The sequence below is a fragment of the Propithecus coquereli genome, unplaced genomic scaffold (assembly GCF_000956105.1).
Source record: "Propithecus coquereli isolate 6110/MARCELLA unplaced genomic scaffold, Pcoq_1.0 Scaffold134, whole genome shotgun sequence".
NCBI lineage: Eukaryota > Metazoa > Chordata > Mammalia > Primates > Indriidae > Propithecus > Propithecus coquereli.
In genome coordinates this window covers 1550315-1565954 of record NW_012137636.1, presented here as the reverse complement: position 1 = coordinate 1565954, position 15640 = coordinate 1550315, and the positions used below count along the sequence as shown (strand labels likewise).

At 41.2% G+C, this 15640-nt stretch overlaps 1 protein-coding gene across 3 annotated transcripts in view; it reads right to left on the bottom strand.

Moving 5' to 3' along the window:
- Positions 1-13736, bottom strand: part of AOAH (acyloxyacyl hydrolase (neutrophil)) — a 220309-nt gene extending 206573 nt beyond the window's left edge. For all 3 annotated transcript variants that reach the window (XM_012638764.1, XM_012638766.1, XM_012638767.1), the window contains exon 1: positions 13271-13736. In XM_012638764.1, coding sequence (XP_012494218.1) covers positions 13271-13397 — 127 coding nt within the window. In that variant the 5' untranslated portion in view covers positions 13398-13736. The remainder of the gene's footprint in view (positions 1-13270) is intronic.
- Between the last annotated feature and the right edge of the window lie 1904 nt (positions 13737-15640).

Sequence of the window (15640 nt, the reverse complement as noted above, 5' to 3'; positions counted from 1 at the left end):
ATCTAAAGTGTGTCTCTAACAGACAGAATGTAGTTGGATCTTATCTTTTTTTTTTTTTTTTTAGACAGAGTCTCACTGTGTTGCCCCGGCTAGAGTGCCGTGGCGTCATCCTAGCTCACAGCAACCTCAAACTCCTGGACTCAAGCGATTCTCCTGCTTCATCCTTCCAAGTAGCTGGGACTACAGGCATGTGCCACTATGCCTGGCTAATTTTTTCTATATATTTTTAGTTGCCCAATTAATTTCTTTCTATTTTTAGTGGAGACAGGGTCTCACTCTTGCTCAGAGCTGGTTTCGAATTCCTGAGCTCAAACAATCCGCCCTCCTCAGCCTCCCAGAGAGCTAGGATTACAGGCGTGAGCCACTGCGCCCAGCCAAGGATCTTATCTTTTTAAAAACTCTATCTTCTCAAATCCTGCTGCTACTTTATCAACTAAGTTTATGGAATATTCTAAATCCTTTATTGTCATTTCAATACTGTTCACAGCATCTTCACCAGAATTAGATTCCATCTCAGGAAACTGCTTTCTTTGCTCATCTACAAGAAGCAACTCCTCATCCATTCAAGTTTTATCATGAGATTGTAGCAATTCAGCCACATCTTCAGGCTCCACTTCTAATCGTAGTTCTCTTACTATTTCCTCCACATCTGCAATTACTTCCTCCACTGGAGTTGTGAACCCCTTGAAATCATCCATGAGAGTTGGAATTAACTTCTTCCAAACTTATGTCAGTGTTCATATTTTGACCTCCTCCTATGAATCATGAATGTTCTTAGTGATATCTAGTATGGTGAATCCTTTCCAGGTTTCCAATTTACTTTGCCGTGATCCATCAGAGGAATCACTGTCTTTGGTAGCTATAGCCTTATGAAATGTGTTTCTTAATTTATCAGACTTTAAAGTGGAAATTACTCCTTAATCCATGGGCTTCAGAATGGATGTTGTGTTAGCAGGCATGAAAACAACATTAATCTCCTTGTATATCTCTATCAGAGCTCTTGGGTGACCAGGTGCTTTGTCAATGAGCAGTAATATTTTAAAAGGAATCTTTTTTTTCTGCACAGTGTCTCAACAGTGGGCTTAAAATACAGTAAACCATGCTGTAAACAGATGTGCTGTCATCCAGGCTTTTTTGTTTCATTTATAGAGCACAGGCAGAGTAGATTTAGCATAGTTCTTAAGGGCCCTAGGCTTTTTGGAATAGTATATGAGCATTGGCTTCCACTTAAAGTCACCAGCTGCATTAGCCCCCAACGAGAGAGTCAGCCTGTCCTTTGAAGCTTTGAAGCCAGGCATTGACTTCTCTCTATCTATGAAAGTCCTAGATGACATCTTCTTCCAAGAGAAAGCTGTCTTATCTATTGTTTAGTGTAGCCCCTCATCCATGATCTTAGTTAGGTCTTCTGGATAATTTGCTGTAGCTTCCATATCAGCACTTGCTGCTTCACCTTGCACTTTATGATATGAAGATGGCTTTTTTCCTCAAACGTCATGAACCGACCAACCTCTACTAACTGCAAACTTTCATTCTGCAGCTTCCTCACCTCTCAGTCTTCACAGAACTGAAGAGAATTAGGGTTTTCCTCTGAGATAAGCTTTGTCTTAAGGGTTTGATCTTCTATCCAGGCCACTAAAACTTTCTCCATATCAGCAATAAGGCTATTTCACTTTCTTACCATTTGTATGTTCCCTGAAGCAGCAATTTTAATTTCCTTATAGAACTTTTCCTTTACATTCATGCCTTGGCTAACTGTTTTGCACAAGAGGCTTAGCTTTTGACTTATTTTGGCTTTTGACATGCTTTATCACTGAGTTTAATTATGTCTAGCTTTTGTTTTAAAGTGAGACACATGTGACTCTTCCTTTCATTTGAACATTTAGAGACCATTGTAGGGTTATTAACTGGCCTAATTTCAATATTGTTGTGTCTCAGGGAATAGGGAGGCTCAAGGAGAAGGAGAGAAACAGGGGAATGGATGGTCAGTGGAACAGTCAGAGCACACACACAATATTTATTGATTAAGCTCATCATCTTATATGGGTACAGTTCATGGTGCCCTAAAACAATTACAATAGTAACATCAGGGCTCACTGATCACAAATAACCATAACAGATATAATAACAATGAAAAAGATTGAAATATTGTGAGAATTACCAAAATGTGACATAGAGACATGAAGTAAGCACATGCTGTTTGAAAATGGCACCAACAGACTTGCTTAATGCGGGGTTGCCAGAACTCTTCCATTTGTAAAAAACACGATCTCTGCAAAATGCAATAAGGCAAAGCTTCATAAAACAAGGTATGTCTGTATGTCATTTTAATATCTTCTTATGAGAGATCAGCCATTAGTCATATTATTGTTTTCTTGTAAATAATAAGTCATGCTTCTGTTGCTGCTTTCAAGATTTTCATGTTGTATTTGATTTTCAGAAGTTTGACTATGAGGTGTCAAGGTTTTCTCCTCTTTTTGTACTTGGAGATTTTTGAAATTCTTGGATCTATAGGTTAATATTTTTCCTCAATTTTGAAAAGGTGTTGACCATTTTTTCCTTCCCCTTTCTCTCTTTCCTCTTCTTTTAGAACTTCCATTTCATAAATGTTGAGATGCTGGATAATGTATACATTTCTGAGGCTCTGCTCACTTTTCTTCAAGCTTTGTTTTCTCTATTCTTTGGTCTAGACACTTTCTATTGATTTATTTTCAAGTTCACTGATTCTTTCTTCTTTGAACTCAAATCTTCCGTTGAGTCTATCTGGTGAATTTTCATTTCAATTATTGTTCCTTCAAGTCTAGAATTCACATTTGGATCTTTATTATAATTTTATATGTCTACTGAAATTTTATTGGCTGAATATTGCCATATTTTCCTTTAATTCTTTTACTATGGTTTTCTTCCATTCTTTGTATATACTCATAATTGTAATTTGAAGCCTTCATCTGCTAGATCCATTCAGAGTCCATTTCTATTGACTGATTCCCCCACCCAAGTATGGGTGTCTATTTTCTGTTTCTTTGCATGTCTACAAACTTTTTTTATTGAAAACTTGATATTTTAAATAACATATTTAATAACTCTAGATTCTGTTTTATCTTCTGAGGATTATTGGCTCTTCTTTTCCAGTGTAATAACTTTCCTGGCTTCAACTGCAGATCTCTTTCCCCCAGAGTGTAGAGTCTCTGATTCTCCACTCATTTTTTATCCTGGCTTTCTGTGGACCACTCTTGTGTCTACATAGCTTAGATTTGTGCATGGTTGTGTTGAAACACATGCTTGTAAGGCTTCTACCCTCTGTTGATTGATCCATGTGTGGGTTAGGGAATACATTCAAAGTTGCAGCCAGTTCTCAAGTCTCCCTGGGCTTTTACCTTTTTCTGGGTGTCTTTCAGGTCTCCCCTACACAGATATGTGGACAGCTTATCTCAGCCCTGCTATGATGCTCTTCTCCAGATCATTTCCAGGATCTCTCTGCTAAACTTCTGGCCGATCGCCATTGCTCCGGCTGGGACCAAAACCTTGGGCTAGCAAAGTTGCAGGTTCTCCTTGTTAATTCCCAACTGAGTCCATCACTTTTAGCCAGGAATGACATGGCTCTTTGAACCCTGGTGGAATCATCTATCACGTTAACAGTAGACTCACTGGTTTTTGCAGCCAGTTCCACAGTGATAAAACTACTAATCTCTCTAACCAAGCAGAGAGCAGGGTAGATAGAGCAGCCCCGGGCAAGAAGGCACAGAGTCTCTCTGTTTTTCCTAAAGGTCAAGCAATTTTTCAAGAAAAATATTTCTCACTTCTATGCCATTGGTGATTTCCAGTGCCCTAAAATGCTTGTGACAACTTTTCCAGTTTTATATTTGGTTTTTTGCACAGAGGAATCTCCAACCCCTTCATGCCATCATAATCAGAATTCTCTTATATTTATTTTTATCTGAAGCAACCTGGAGTTTTAGGTTTAATAAAATAAAGGGCAAGTTAGTTTACTCCAATTTGCATTCACATTTTGTTAAATTGTGGGAGTCATTTTAAAAAATAGATTTTGTCCAGAGCATGATTCAGATAGTTTCCTCTTTCCTAACAATGAAAGACTACTAGCTTATGAGTAAAAAGGTGATTTGTTTTCTTTCCAAATTCTCAGAGTGTGAAGTCTATGAGGAAAAGCTTGCATGTAAAAAACCAAAACCAAACCAAAATTCACACCAAAAACATAAACCCAAAACAAGAAACTTGTTCAGTCTCCAACTTATTCTTCTTCCATTAATTTCCATTATGGATTCATGTCTATTTGGTGAATCACATGGGAACTAAGCCACATAAACTCTCTTTTGTAAAATTATCTGGGTGCTTTGTTTGAAGGCCTTTGTTTGGTCTTTTAAAATCATTTCTATGTGTGGTAAGCAGAATTTTAAGACTTTTGCTTCCTGGTGTACACACAAACAGAACCTGTGAATATGATTGGATTTCACTTCCATGATTATATTCTATTATATGACAATGAGAGATGGGATTTACATATGTAATTAAAGACACTAATCGGTTTACTTTGAATTAATCAAGATTTTTCTAGGGGGACTGGGCATAATCAGGGAAGCCCTTTAAATACAGCATTTTATCCAGCTGCTCTTGAATAAGAAAGAAATAGCTATGTTGCTAACTTCTCTTGAAGAGGGCCAGCCTCTAGTTATTGAGAGTGGTCCCTAGGTGACACCTAGCAAACAAATGGGACTTCACTCCTGAAACTGCCAGGGGCTAAATTTTGCCAACAACTAACGAACTTGTAAGAGGCCCTGAGTCTCAAATCACATTGCAGCCCTGGCCAACATCTTGACTGCCGCCTTGTAAAACTCTGAGCACAGAACCCAATTATGTTACGTCCAGATTGCTGATGTGCAGAAACTGTGAGATAATAAATTTGCATTGATTTAAGCTGATAAGTGTGTTGCAATTTACGCCACGGCAATAGAAAGCTAATACACTGTGAAATCTTTCTTTATAAATGAATCTTCCCTGAAGATACCCAAGAGTTGAGAATTTGTATCTACATAAGATATAGATTGGTGTGAAATTATTCAGTTACTCAGGACTCAGCTGTATAATAGGTTTAATTTCAGGACTTCTAGAGCACAATTTCAATATATTTCTTTCCTGATTTCCAAAAGAGTGGATAATCACAACCATTTTGAGTGCTTCCTATGTACCAAGCACAGCTCTAAGTTCTCTGAGTGTATTTACTTGTTTAGCCGTACACACTGCCCTCTGTAATTCTCATCTTGCAGATGAGGGAAGTGAGTACAGAGGGTGAAGCCATGTCCCCAAGGTCACATTTGTCCAGAGTGGCAGAGCAAAATTCAAAGCCAGGCCGTCTGACTCAGAGCCCATGCTCTGCCGCTCTGAGTTCCAGGCCTTACTATTTCTTCCATGAGCTCACCTCAAAAATGTGGAAAATTCAGAAAGGCACCAAAAATATAATACAAATCATACAACCTCACCATTCAGAGATAACTATATAAGCACTATTAACATTCTGGTGTTCATTCTGTCTACAAAGATACCGATATCAATAGAGAGACGGGCATGTTATAACTTGATGGGGATTTTACTCGGTTTAATGCTTTGCAACTTCCTCTTTTCTCCTCTTTCCTGTAAGATATTTAAAGATGCTTTGTGTACTTCCCCATAGTATATTTACAAAAAGAAAAAAACATCCGCTTTCTTTCTGAAGAACAGCATGCTGTCATTTAGATTCTTTGGGTTTTTCTCACTGTGCAACCTTTCCCCAAAGTTGTGGACCCTGTCCACAGTGTCTTTGTGGTCTTTTTCTTCAGGGTTATGGGCCCAGAACGATCCAGGAAAAAGAAAGGCAGACAGGGTGGGGAATATTTGGATAATTCAGATGATCAGAAACCTACCATTGGGAGGGGGCAGGGGGAGAAGGGGATGGGTATATGCACACAACGAGTGCGATGCGCACCATCTGGGGGATGGACACACTTCAAGTTCGGACTTGGGGGCAGGGCAAGGGCAACATACATAACCTAAACATCTGTACCCCCATAATATGCTGAAATAAAAAAAAAAGAAACATACCATTTGTGCTAAAATTGGGGTTAAATTCAATGATAATTTTAAAATAAAGGTAGGGGATTAAGGGTATGGGCATTGCCACGGTGAAGGGCAAGTGCAGAGAACAGCAGCTGTGTCCAGGGGACCAGGGGCAGTCAGGCTAAACTTTGAGTATCTGCAGGGCCTGCCAGGGCAGGATGTGCAGGGTGGATGGATGCAGGGGCAACTATCCCTTGCTCTGCTGAGCCAAGACCCAGAATTTCACCAGCCATGAAGCTTCAGCTACGTGAGCTCTGAGGGCTGAGGACAGAGGCCCACCCCCGAAGCCAAGAACTGTGGGCGTCAGGTTAATGTGTAAGCCCTCCCTGAGAACTGGGCTCAACCCTCAGAGAGGAGGGAGGGAAGAGAAGCTGAGTTACCTGAAGGAGACTAGATTTAAACACAAATGGCAAGATGAAGTGTTTTCTGCTATCAACAGAAATGGTGTCTTCATGAACAAGTTCAGTTATAGAGAAATAGAGAAAGTAAAATTTCTGTGTCTCTAAATTGTGACAATAAATTTTCAACCTTCTCTGCTGGCTCAGGCCAAATCTTTCCTATTTTTGTCAGTGACACAGCTATTTTATCACTCACAATGCCTTGAAACCATAGGGCCACCTCTGTCTCTTTATCATTCAAACTATGAAGTCATCTCAGACCACTCTGTGTGGCGTGTGCAGGTGGAGAGAGAGGGTTATAACCTAACTCAGAAGGCATTTTATCTATTTAGCAAAACGTGAATGAGGAAAAAAGTGGTTTCTTTTTTCTTTTTTACCCTTTTAAAAGGCTTCTTGAGTACCAAATAGTGCTTTAAAAAAACCCTCAAAATTCAACGAATTAATTTAAATGTCAATGACTTAGAAACATAAGGATTGCTTTCCTTCTAAATCACCCATGTAAAGAAAATGATGTTTTGGAGAAATGAACATGGCTTATTATTGATCCCACAACATTTGAGAAGTGGCAGAGAGAGACACAGCGTGTTCTAGCACAGTTGAGCCAGTGCTCACCTAGTGTTCAAATGGGATGTTTTGTTCAGTGCTAACAGTTACGGTAAATTGAGGAAGGAGACGTCGGGGCCTCCCACAGCCCTGGTCTGATTTGAGAATGTATTCAAGACCATGTCCTCAGGTCTACTGGCTGGTTCCCCACCGGAGGGCTCCTCTTTAGGACCGGAGCTGGCTGTTTATTTGCGATGGGGATATGGGCTCAATAGCTCAGTAACTTCAGTGGTGGCTCCCTTTGGAGTGTCTCTCTAGTCACGACAATCTCCCCCTTTTGCAAGAGCTTCCCTCCTCCACATTCCTGGCAGCCATATCTGTACCTTGAGCTGTCCTCACTCCCACCTGCTTCGTACTCAGTGCTCTGAAGACATAGCCCAGATTCCCACTGCTGGGAAGCTGGAGTTGGCAACCAGAAGGACAGCCCATGTCTGTGTGGGCTGAACTATTGCATGAAAACTCAGGGCTGTGGGAGCGAATAGTCCGCCAAAGGGCCAAGAGCATTAAACCAGCTAGTCTGGAGGAACAGAGATAGAGGCAGCATCGAGAGGCCAGAAGAGAGAACTCCCTGGGGTCCTGTCAGCCATCATTTTTGGCTCCTGGCTTGTTTTTTAGCCCTGTCTTTCTGCCTTTTGATTCTAAAATTCATTCCTGAAATTCTCATGAGAAAGTTTCCTCCGTTTTTTGCTTAGGCTAGTTCAAGGCAATTCCTGTTACTTGCAAGCTCAGGAGGTTCACTCCTGGTTGCTGAAATGGTGGTTAGCGACTCAGGTCTTGGAAATAAGATAAAAGAATGGGCATAAGAAATGAGGAAACCAATAATAAGTTAAAAAAAAAATAAGTCCTAGATATGACACTAAAAGCAAAAAGACAAAAGAAAAGAAAACATAAATTCGACTTAATCAAAATTACTAAATGTTGTTCTTTAAAGGACACCATCATGAAAGTGGGGGGAAAAACCCATGGAATGGGAGAAAATATTTGCAAATCATACATTTGATAAGGGACTTGTCTCTATGAGATATAAAGAACTTTTACAATTCAACAATAAAATGATAAATAAACCCAATTAAAAAAATGGGCAAAAGACTTGAATAGATATTTTTGTCAGAGAAGATAAACAAAAAAATGTAAAAATGGCATTTATCATTATTTTGTTATACACCATGCCTATTTTACCTTTGGCATATGCAGTTTTCTTTTATTTCACAATAGTATGGGAGTTTTTCACTATATATTCTGATTTGTAAAATGTTTCAGTATAAACCATGCATGAATTACCAATGCCTAGAAAATGAAAAAATTAGCAAAAATAAAAAAAGCAAAGCAAATGGCCAATAAGTGCAAGCAAAGTTGTTCAATGTCATCATTTGGGAAATACAAATCAAACCCACAATGCGATCTCACTCCACACCCACCATGATGGCTATAAGCAAAAGATGGATGATAACAAGTGTTGGTGAGAATGTGGAGAAATTATAGCCCTTATACACTGCTGATGAAAATGTAAAATGGAGCAGCTTCCCTGGAAAATAGTTTGGCTGTTCCTCAAAATGTTAAACATGGAGTTACCATATGTCCCAGAAATTCCACTCCTAGGTGTACACCCAAGAGAAATAAAAACACATGTCCACACAAAAACATGTGCATGAACATTCATAGCAGAATTATTCCTAATAGCCAAGAAGTGAAAACAATTCAAATGTCCATCAACAATGAACAGATAGCAGGGCATGGTGGTGCACACCTGTAATCACAGTTACTCTGGAGGCTGAGGCAGAAGGATTGCTAGAGCCCAGGAGTTTGAGATAAGACTAGGCAACACAGCAAAACTCTCGCCTCAAAAAACCACAATGAATAGATAAACAAAATGGAGTATATTCATATAATGGAATATTATTTAGCCACGAGAAGAAATGAGGTTGACACACACTACAATATGGATGAACTTTGAAAACATTATACTAAGTGAAAGAAGCCTGTAGCAGAAGGCCACATATATTATTCTACTTATATGAAATGTCCATATAGACAGAAAGAAGATTAGTGATTTCCAGGGGCTGTGGAGAGAAGGAAATTGGGAATGACTACCAATGAGCATGGGATTTTTGTGGAGCAGGTGATGAAATGTTCTGGAATTAGATACTGGTGATCAATGCACAACTCAGGAATATCCTTAAAGCCACTTTTATACTTAAAAAGGGTGAACTTTATGGTATGTGAATTATATCTCAATAAAGCTGTAATACAAAATGGGGTACAAAATTCAAAAACAACATAATCACAAATACAGTGAGGAATATGCCAAGTCTTAACTAGCTGTGTAACCTTGAACAAGTTATTTATTTCCATCACAGTTTTGTCACCTACCTAATGAGGATAACGATACTACATACTCCATAAGGTCATTTAATGATTAAATGAGTTAATACATGTCAACCTTTTGGAAGACAGTTTATCACACAGTAAATGTTAGCAATTAACAAATGTAATTTGTATGGCTGAAGAACACTCTGATATGGTTACTTTCCCCAAGTATCACTCCAATCAGTCCAGATTCAACTCAGAGAAAAGATGGAAGGCAACCTCCCCCGTGGAGAGGTGTCACAGAGCTGTAGAATGGCCATAGTAGGAAAACAAATTTTATGAATAAGATATAAATAATTACTAAATGCTCATCTTCATAAAAATAGATGGAACCTAATTAATTAAATTGAACTCAGTGAAAAATAAGAAAGAAAAACCACTTCCATGTGTCGGGAAGGTGATATAAATATTTTATTTTATTATGATCTTATAAATCAATCAAGGCAAGCATATACTTTAATGATCAAGGTAAGACTTTATAGTAGAAGGGCAATTAAAAAACAACTAACAAAGATGAATTATTGCTCCATTGGGATGATTGGAAATCCAACTGCCTAGTCAGCTTTTGCTCAGAAAGGTTTCCGTTGCCCGGGATCTTTCAGAAAGGAGGTGTCTGCAATGGAATCTTTTTTTTTTTTTTTTTTTTTTTGAGACAGAGTCTCACTGTGTTGCCTGGCTAGAGTGCCGTGGCGTCAGCCTAGCTCACGGCAACCTCAAACTCCTGGGCTCAAGCGATCTTTCTGCCTCCGCCTCCCGAGTATCTGGGACTACAGGCATGAGCCACCATGCCCGGCTAGTTTTTTCTATATAGTTTTAGTTGTCCAGATCATTTCTTTCTATTTTTAGTAGAGATGGGGTCTTGCTCTTGCTCAGGCTGGTTTCGAACTCCTGAGCTCAAACAATCTGCCCGCCTCAGCTTCCCAGAGTGCTAGGATTACAGGCGTGAGCCACCGCGCCCGGCCTGCAATGGAATCTTTGAGATAACTGAAGCTTCCTTCTTTGACTGGCAACATTAGGGTAGAAACATTTCTAAAACTCTGAAGTCTTAACACATTCTTCTCCCTTCCACCCAGGTTTTAGTTTCACCTTCCTCTGGTGACTTTGCTAGCACACTGTCAGCAGCTGTCTGCACCTGTGCCCCGTGGCTGTTCACTGGCTCCACCACGGACACTGAGGTTCACGAGGTTCCAGAGAAGTGGGGTACTATGGATGCACTAAGTGCCTGGTCCATCATTCATTTTAAAGAACTGTAATCTTTATAAGGCTCCAGATTCTCATTTTCCTCTACACTGGACAACAAATTTTCATAAGATAGGTATTTTAAAAATTCTTCTTCTTCTTCATTTTTGTATCCCTGGCTCAGAGCGCAGGGCCTGACATACAGTGACCGGGTGAGGAGTGAATGCATGGGAATGTTTGGCGCATGCCTTTCTGTGGTGAGTGTGAGGGCATATAATCCTGCTCTACGTCAGAAAGTTGTAAGGGTGTTAACAGCAAATGTAAAGTTAGCAGAAGCCCAACCAACAATTCCTTCTCTCCTTCCTCCACGAAGTTTTTCCTCTTGCCACCAGCTGCGAGTGAGCCTACTTCACTATGTCTGAGACACTTCCCACATTTCGGCTCTGTCAGGAAGTGTACCCCAGGACCACCTTTCAGGAGACACTTGCTCCCCCAGCTGCAGGAAGTGTTTTTCTGAAGGATCATGCCATGTTGGAGTCCCTTGCCAGGAATTTCCTCCACCGAAGGGAGATATCTCAGTCAAAGTTATGGCATCTCCCTGGGGGTTAGTTTGCATCCGGTGACTGTTCAGTGAGGGGTTCCAAGACCTGAACTCACTTCAGAACAACTCTGGAGCATCATTTCAGCCCCAGAGCTCTCAGTGGAATTGACAAGGCCTTTTGTGTGTGTGTAGCTGCAGCTCAATCCTCCTCCTCTCCCTACCCCCTGCTGCCTTCCTCTCTTACTAGTCTTTTCCTCAAGAACACTGCTCAATAAACTCCCCTGCACACAATTTTCTGAGGCTGTTTCCCCAAGGAGCCAACTTCAGACAGTAAGACACCAGCGTGGACAACCTTTAGCAGCCGTCTCATCAGGTAGTCAGTGCTCAGTCAATGTCAATCACATGAACGGACTCCTCTTGCACCCACCTTTCTTGTTATGATGACGACAGGTGAGTAAGACACCCAGCAGAGTTAGACAGAAGCCATGAGTTGCTGGGGAAATGGATGCTACATCATCCTCAAACCTAATCAGCAACACACTCCCCAAGCTCTTGGGCCATGGAACACTTGTGTGGGCAACCAAAGTGAACCCCTGTAGCTAGTAGAGATGACACTCCCCACCAAAATGAGGGATCTATCTCCTCTCCCTTGAGTCTGGGAGGAGGGACCTGTGAATGCTTTGAGCAATAGAAGATGACAGAAGTGAGGCTGTGTCACTTTCCCGAGCCTGTCTTTTAGAATTCTCTCTCTGGGATTCCTGAGCTGCCAGGCAAGAAGGCCTACTCCCTGAGACCGCCACACGTAGGCACCCTGATGGATGCTCCCTGACAAGCCAACCTTCTACCCATTCTCTGCCCCCAAATTGCCAAGCACGTGAGTGAAGCTGCCTTGGACGGTCCCAGATGCATCGATACACCATCTGAATACCACCTAGTGACCACCGTCACCCTCACACAGAAAGAAGAATCACCAGCTAGGATCTCAACAAATTCCTGATCCACAAAATCATGATAGAACAGAATGGTTATTATTTTAATTTGCTATATAACAATAGATAACCAGAAGAACCCCATCCTGGAATACCCTCAACACCTCCTTCTAATTTTCTATGGCCACCATACTTACCCTAGGGTTCTTCTTCTGGCTTCTCAAGCTAGGGATCTATTTCGAGGTCTGCTCATTGCACAATTGCTACTCAGAGTTCTGAGTTTATGTGGCTCCATGGACTGTTCCTTCTAAATGCCCATCACTGTTATGGAAGCTGCAGCTACAATGTGAATATCAAAGATCTTACCCTACTTCCTACTCTCAAAAAAAAAAAAACCAAAAAAAAAAACAATGCAAAAAAACCCCACAAACAAACAAACAAACAAAACCCACAGAAACAAAACATTTCAATAAAAGATAAGTCAAGGAGCCATAGCTCAGTCAGTGTTCAAAGATTCTGAATGATCTCCAAGTCTGGACTCCGTGAGAGAAAGAAGAAAGCTAAGATGGTTGAGTCCTTACTGTGTGCAAATACCAAGAATTTACATGCACGATCACAATTTTCACATTGTTGAGTCCTTACTGTGTGCAAATACCATAAATTTACATGCACGATCACGATATTCAAGGTATCCCTGTGAGGTGGGTATTATTAGCCTCTGCTCACCAATAAGGACACAGAGGTGTGGAGAGGGTTAAGTAAGCTGCTCAAGGTTTCACAGCCAGTAAAGGATGGGAGAGAAAGGGGGGAAGAGGGCAGCGATTCAAACTCAGATATGTCCGTGTGAGGTCAAACAAAGCCTGGGAGAAGGAGTAAGAATTTCAGGCTGTTACTGTTGCCCATACAAGAGGAAAACATTGCAATCACCAATGAGGTGGAAGACTTTTACGACTAATTCAAACTAGCAGCTGTATGCAGTGTGAATGCTTACTCTTAGACTCAACATTTTTCTATGTCAGTGAGGTTACTGGCACTTTACTTGGAATCTTACAACTAGGGATGTCGTTAAACAGGTGGATTTATTAAGCAGAAAAAGTATTGGACCCCATTGTTACATATACATCAAATATGTAAAAATATTTACGTACCTACGCAGGTGTGGCCGTTGGAGTGGGTGGTGCCCAGCTGGTCGCGGTAGGCTGGAGAAGCTGAGGAGTGCAGGGGCAAGAGGAAGAATAGAGGAGCGGCCATAAGGATTTTCCAGGGGAGCTTCATCTCTGAGCTGTGCACCACGGGAGATCTCCTGGCTCCAGAAGCTGCCGGCTAAGGAATGCTCGAACTGAGGCCACAGAGTCAGTCGGTCTCTCTGCCCTTCCCTTCCTCTCTCTGGCACATACACCCCACACTCTCACATACACGCTCTTCAATAAGTGTGACACGAATAAAAACACTCACACTCACAGACCCACAGCTCGCAATTGTGGGACCCCTGAGAGAGCCACACGGGGCAGAGTCTGGGAAGAACTGGAGGGACTCCCTGGTGTGCAGTTCTTCTGAGCCAAAACCTGCAGGAAAAAGAAAAACCTAGGCTGCACGGTGACAGCAACAGGCACTTTATTCTACGCTGCCTGAAATCAGTGACCGTAAACCACAAGCTTTGAGGCTCGCCGGAACTGTTCTGTTGGGTTGGTTAGGAGGCCCTTCCCCTTTCATTCTTGCAAAACAAAGCTAAATTAAAACTAGAACTGAAGCAGAAAAAAAAAAAAACAAAAACTTAACTGTAAACACACAACCCTTTAGCAATTTGACCAGCAGCACCTACATATTGTAGAAATTATAACTTGTTACATTCAGAAGTTATATAGCTTTGTTTTAAACAGCTTTATATGGGCTCTTTATTTTGTTGTTAAAGAATATTCTGGTCAAGTAGCATCTTTTCTCTGGAGAAGCTGGATTATTCCTTGAAGGGTCAAGTGTTCTCAAGGCCTTTCATGTGGTGTGTAGAAAATGAGCCGTGCAGAAAATAATGAGCAGTCGGCAAGGCTGGATTTTAGATCTAATGAGAAAAAAGATGAGTTAGAATCAGCCAATTCATATTTACTTGGCTGTGTGTGATGCATCTTTTTTCTACAGAATTTCAAAGTGTGTTTATATTTCCTGCCTGTGGATGATTTGTTCATTGTGCAGAGACTGATTTTCTGCTTTGAAGATGAGAATTGAGCACTGTTTTTCTGGAAAAAAAATTAATCCGAACCAGCTCCTAGATAAAGAAAGACCTACAATGCTTTGTTCTAAAATAGGATACAGCCAAGTCATATGCCATCTCAGACGAGATAAGAAGACGGGGCCAAAGAACTACAGCCTAGATAAGTGTGGGGAGTCATGCGGTTCTTTTTCTCTCTGCTTAGGCTCTGAGGAAAGCTAATTGCAAACTTTGAAATATTATGGAGCTTATTTAAACAGGTAACAATTTTTTAAAAAATAGCATTTTAAGTAGCAGGTAGAATTTTAAAGTTATATCCTTTCTAGGGTGTAGGAAATACCAATTTTTATGGTTTGAAGAGTTTTTGTGTAGGTATTCATCTTACAAATGCCAATGGGGCTGAAATTCCCAAACCTAGCACAAATCGGTGTTTCCCTAATTATGTCCCCAGAACAGGTTGGGCCATGAATGCCGTGGATATCTTTGGGTGTCCTTGGTCACCTGTGGTCCCCTGTGACCTCCTCTGAGGCTGAGGTGCTGCTGCTTAAGGTCCCTGACCCTGTAATCGAGGGAAGTTTTAGAGGTCACTAGGACCACCACAGGGGTGTGGTCCAGAGAATTTCCAGAGACTTCCTGGGGAGGCAGCATAATGGACTGATTAAGAACAGATTGCGAGGACAGAAAGGCCCATATTGAAACCTTGTATCTATCGTTTATTTCTGAGTAGTATATTAGGCCAGTGATGTAACCTTTCTCCCTTCAGTTCTTCATTTATATTGGGATAATGGTGATATCTGCCTCAGAGAGCTGCTGGAGGGACTCACATAAATGATGTATCCAAAGTACAAGAAGTAAGTATTTAGTAAATCAAAGCTTGGTGAGAGTGTGATGAAACTTGCACTCCAAATCAGCTTTAAGAGAATTTTAAGACACCCGTGGCAGTTGCAGGCCAGGATGTAATACATGGGAAATGGCGTGGACAGGAAGAGGCAGCATTTATGAAACACCTTCTAGGTGCCGTGCAGCATTCCAGAAGTGCACGGTCTAGTTTGTCTAACCCAGAGATTGATGAGGAATCTTCTGAGGGCTTCTGGAAGAGAGTTTAGCACAGGCTCTGGGCCTCCTGAGACTCTCCTGGTCTAGATGAATGGCTGTGAACAGGTTGGGAATCTCTTACGGTGAGAGGAATTTCTTGGTGTAAGGCTGTGTGCAAGTTCTATGCCCTCCATCGTGTGTATGTGGCCAGGCAGTTCCACCCACAGCCATCCCAAGGATGGTGAGCCTGAAACGGCCAGGTGTGCTCAGGCTGCAGGGC